Raw genomic sequence first — 4,047 nt, forward strand, 5'->3', positions numbered from 1 at the left:
CTGAGCGCTTATTACGACAAGCGGTGGGTGCTGCCCGACAGGATACACAGCGAACCGAACGAATATCACATCTAGTTCACGTCAGCCGGAGGAAGAGTAGTGTTTGGAGGGACAACCAGAAGTTCTTCGCGTACGAAGCCGCGCTTGGGCCCGTCGCGCAGATAGTAGAGAACGGGTTGATCCGGTTTGATGAAATACCTTTCAATGTTATAAACTTTCAAAGACCAGATTGGGTCCGTGGCTCTTTTCACGCCCCCTTCAAGCTCGCCGGGCTGGTAGAGATAACGAACTTGGACAAGAGAGGGGAGCATTTTTTCGCTTTTTCCAACCGGCCTCGTGTAAGGTGTCGACGGCCTTGCGTAAACAGATTTTTCTTTGATGGCAACGGCGGGTTTCTTGCCGAGAAGGCTTGTGACCTCGTTGTTCAGAGCCGAAACAACTTCAGGAAGTCTTTTCACCCAGGCGGTGGACCGCTTGCCCTCAGGGAGAAGCATTTCCGCGGCGTACTGGTGCCCAAACAAGCGCTCCGCCAGGGTGCGGTTGAAACGTTTGACAATGGCCTGGTCGCGATGAATGTTAACGCGCCCTCGCCGCATATATGTCTTGTGCTTGTCTATCTCTTTGGTGACGGCGCCCATGAATTCGCGCCCGGGGTCAACCTGCAGCATTTCAGGCCGTTCGAGAGGGGAGCGCTTGTAAATCTTCTGAAAGGCCAGGGCGACCTCATCAGAATTCTTCGAAGTCAGGGGTTCGGCCTCTTTGAAGCGGCTGGCCACGTCGACAACGGTGAGCGCGTATTTGAAAACTTTGCGGCCGCGAGGGAGCTTGTCGTGAGGCAGAAAAAAAAGGTCCGCCTGATGGACCTTGTTGGGCGTGGGAACGTCGAATTTCGGCCGAGGAATCCGCTTCGGCGCGGGGAGGTATATCTGCCAGAGCGCTTGCCTGATCAGCCACTTTTTTGCGGCTTCTTCAGGTACCTTGGCGGCCTCGGCCAATTTCTTGATCGCGGCGAGTCCTTTCCAGTAGCCCCCGGGACCGTAGTAGATCTTCGCGAGTTTGACGTCCATATAAGTAAGGTGTAAAAAAGTTTAAAGGAACCGGAAGGCCGCATAGCCCAGAGCGAACGCCCCGGCACCAACGAACGCGAGTTCACCGTTTTTTTGCTGCTCGCTCGGCTGGTAGAAATCTGAGAACTTCGGCTCCTTGGGGGGTACCATCTGTTCGTCAGGATGCGCCTGGTTGTAGAGTTTGAAGGCGTACTCCGTGTTGGTCATGTTCTGCTTGGCCTGCTCCTTCGTTTGCGCGTTGGTCGCGATCCAGTCGAGAAGTTGTGTCCGGTCGCCCGTGTATTTGGCGTAAGCAGCTTGGTAATCTTCGAGAGCCTTGTCGTGGCGCTTCTTTTCTTCAAGCGCGGCTTTGTCGCCCCCGCCGAGCGCCCTCACCAGATAATTGCCACTGATAAAAGCCGTGGCGTTCAACACAGCACCGCCAATCATGATAGCGATGCTCGCCATTGTATATATTATCGGCAGATTTCTTCAAACGCTGGCGGGGAGGATTTTCTTGTCCTCAAGGTACCCTTTTAGCGCAATGCTGCCCGCCGCGACGACGGTGAACTTCATGTAATTCATAAAGCTGCTGCTGGGATCAGAAGTGAAATTCTCTTTCAGAACCTTTTTCGCGGCCCAGCCGATGCCCGCGGCTAATGCCGTGATAGTTGCGGCGTCAATGACGGTCTTGACAAGCTTGTTGTCGGACATGGCGTGCTTGATATAGGGAAAGAGCGAAAGTTTAAAACAAAATTAATCTGTCTTGCTTGCGCTTCGCGCGAAAAAATTTTCTTCGTGGATCAAAGATCCACAGGGCTGTGCCCCGAATTTTCAGCGCGCGGAGCGACTAACTCCGCCGCGATTTCATCCAATTCTTTTTCTATTTCGATCTCTTCTCGCACCTCTTGTTTTATTTTTCTCCGTCTTTTTCTGTCTTGAGAGACCTTATCGGCAAACATTTCGTTGACAAGCATTGACACCGCTCCGTAAGCCTTTTTGGTTAAATCGACCCAAAAAAGCGTAATCCCTTCGATTGCTGCTGTATAGATGAGAACCCGCGAAATGCTTGGGATCGTCATCGTGAGATATGAATCACCCGCAAACATTTAAATCATTTTTTTTAACCCTCTTGGCCGTATATCGCGAGCAGGTTTTGGCTCGACACTCGCGGGCTCCGCCGGCGCGGGCTCTGGCGTTTTGAATTTGTCGAACATGGGCTTGGCCATTGCCATGATCTCTTCACGCTTGTAATAGATCCCGAGCAGGGAAACGTCAAAGCCGCCAATACCAATCCATTGGTTGACGCTGAGGCCAAAAAGGCCGCCGCCCTTTGGGCTTTCTTCTTTTGTATCCGAGGCTGGCTTAGGGGCCTCTGAGGCGGCTTTTGCTTTCTTTTCCGCGTGATAAGCCTCGGCCGCTTTCTTCTGTTCTTCCCGGGCCAGACGATTTCTTTCGGCAACCATTTTTGCGGCGGCCACACGCTTGGGGTTTTTTACGCGCTGCATGGTTGCAGTCGGAGTCGTCGCTTGCTGTGTGATATCGGCGTCAGGCGCTGCCTTGGTCTCTACCTGAGGCGCAGTGACGGTGGCTGGCGCTGCCTTGGTCTCTACCTGAGGCGCGGTGACGGCGGCAGACGCGCTCTCGGATTGTTCGGTTGACATTGAAGCGAACCTTATTATAAGCAAATGAAAAAAGTTTAATTGTTAACAAATTGTCAGCAAGACCTCAACATTTGTTGATGAATGGTGACCATTTATTCTGCAGTTGCTGAGCCGGGTACTTCATCAACGCCCTCAAGCGGATAGCCTTGTTCATCGCGAGAAGGGTGGCTCGGCTCCGGCAACTGTGGACTAAAATCAATATGTTTCGTGGTGATGAACACCGCATTGGCCGCGGCAAGAAACCGGCCGCACTTCAAAGAAACGTTGCCGGCCAGATTAGAGAGCTCTTTGTTCAAGATGTAGTCGTTTCTGAGCTCTTTTTTTGGTAAGCCTCGATGTCTTTGATTTTGACAGCCATTCCGACCACTTTGGTTGCAAGAAAAATGAAGCTGTCGATCAGGCTGTCCGTTGTCTTCGAGCCCACGTATATCTCGTAGCGTTTGGTGTATTTCTCGACATCTTTGTCGCTCAGGCGTTTCACCTGCTCGTGTGTCAGCTGCACTCCGATGGCCTCTTTGGCTTTGCCTGTGGACACGAGAACTGCCAACTGCTCGCGAAGAGTGGGAATGTTGGGTGCGGGGGCGGTTAAAACAAGGCCACCTGCGGGACCACTCGGCGGCTCGGGCTCCGTTTGAAGAAGGTTCAAAACTTCTGCTAACGCGGCGTCTTCTGCAGCCGTTGTGCAAGGCTATATACAGTTCATTTTTTTTATTCAAATAAGTTTACCCCGTACAGGTGGCGAAGCGCGAACATAAGAGAAGAGAACTTTCGCTCTTTCAGCTTTGAAATCAATCCTCTGTACTCATCGGGGGAGAGCTCGCCGGCGTGATCGTTGAAGATGGCTTTTGTTGTCCTGGCCGAGGGGGTGTAAAAGAGGACGATCGTCGCCACGTTCTCACGGAAGGAAGCTGTTATTCCGGTCAACTTCTGGGTCAGCGCCCACACGCTGATGCCCATATGTCCTGCAGAAAAGGCGAGATTCACCAGCTCGCCTGTGCGCCCTTTCACGTCTTTGGAGGCCGCGCAGTCGTCGAGGATTATGAGCGTGTTGGTGCCCTCGGAAAGCCATCTCACGAGCTTCAACCACCTTTCCACGTCGAGCTGCTCGCAGACTATCACATCCATTCTCGGATCGTTTTCGCCAAGCCGGTGGTAGGTCTTGTTGTGCGTGAACGTCGGGCAGATGAGCACAATGTAGTCGAACTTGCCGCGGAACGGGCCGTAGAGCTGGTCCACCACCTCGATTTGCCTGAATTGGTCGGCCCCACGATGAGAGCGTTGAAGGGTATCTTGCTTGGGTCCATGTTATATTCAATTCTGTACAGATTCTAGATGTC

General features: G+C 52.7%; 1 protein-coding gene across 1 annotated transcript; it reads right to left on the minus strand.

The window, feature by feature from the left end:
- Nucleotides 1–1,088: 1,088 nt before the first annotated feature.
- LOC149110113 (uncharacterized) lies at nt 1,089–1,496 on the minus strand. The gene has a single exon (XM_089290972.1). The coding sequence runs from the start codon at nt 1,494–1,496 to the stop codon at nt 1,089–1,091; it is 408 nt and encodes a 135-aa protein (XP_089147098.1).
- Between the last annotated feature and the right edge of the window lie 2,551 nt (nt 1,497–4,047).

This window comes from Orbicella faveolata, unplaced genomic scaffold (genome assembly GCF_042242905.1).
Source record: "Orbicella faveolata isolate gen_17 unplaced genomic scaffold, um_ofav_v1 contig_24, whole genome shotgun sequence".
Taxonomy (NCBI): domain Eukaryota; kingdom Metazoa; phylum Cnidaria; class Anthozoa; order Scleractinia; family Merulinidae; genus Orbicella; species Orbicella faveolata.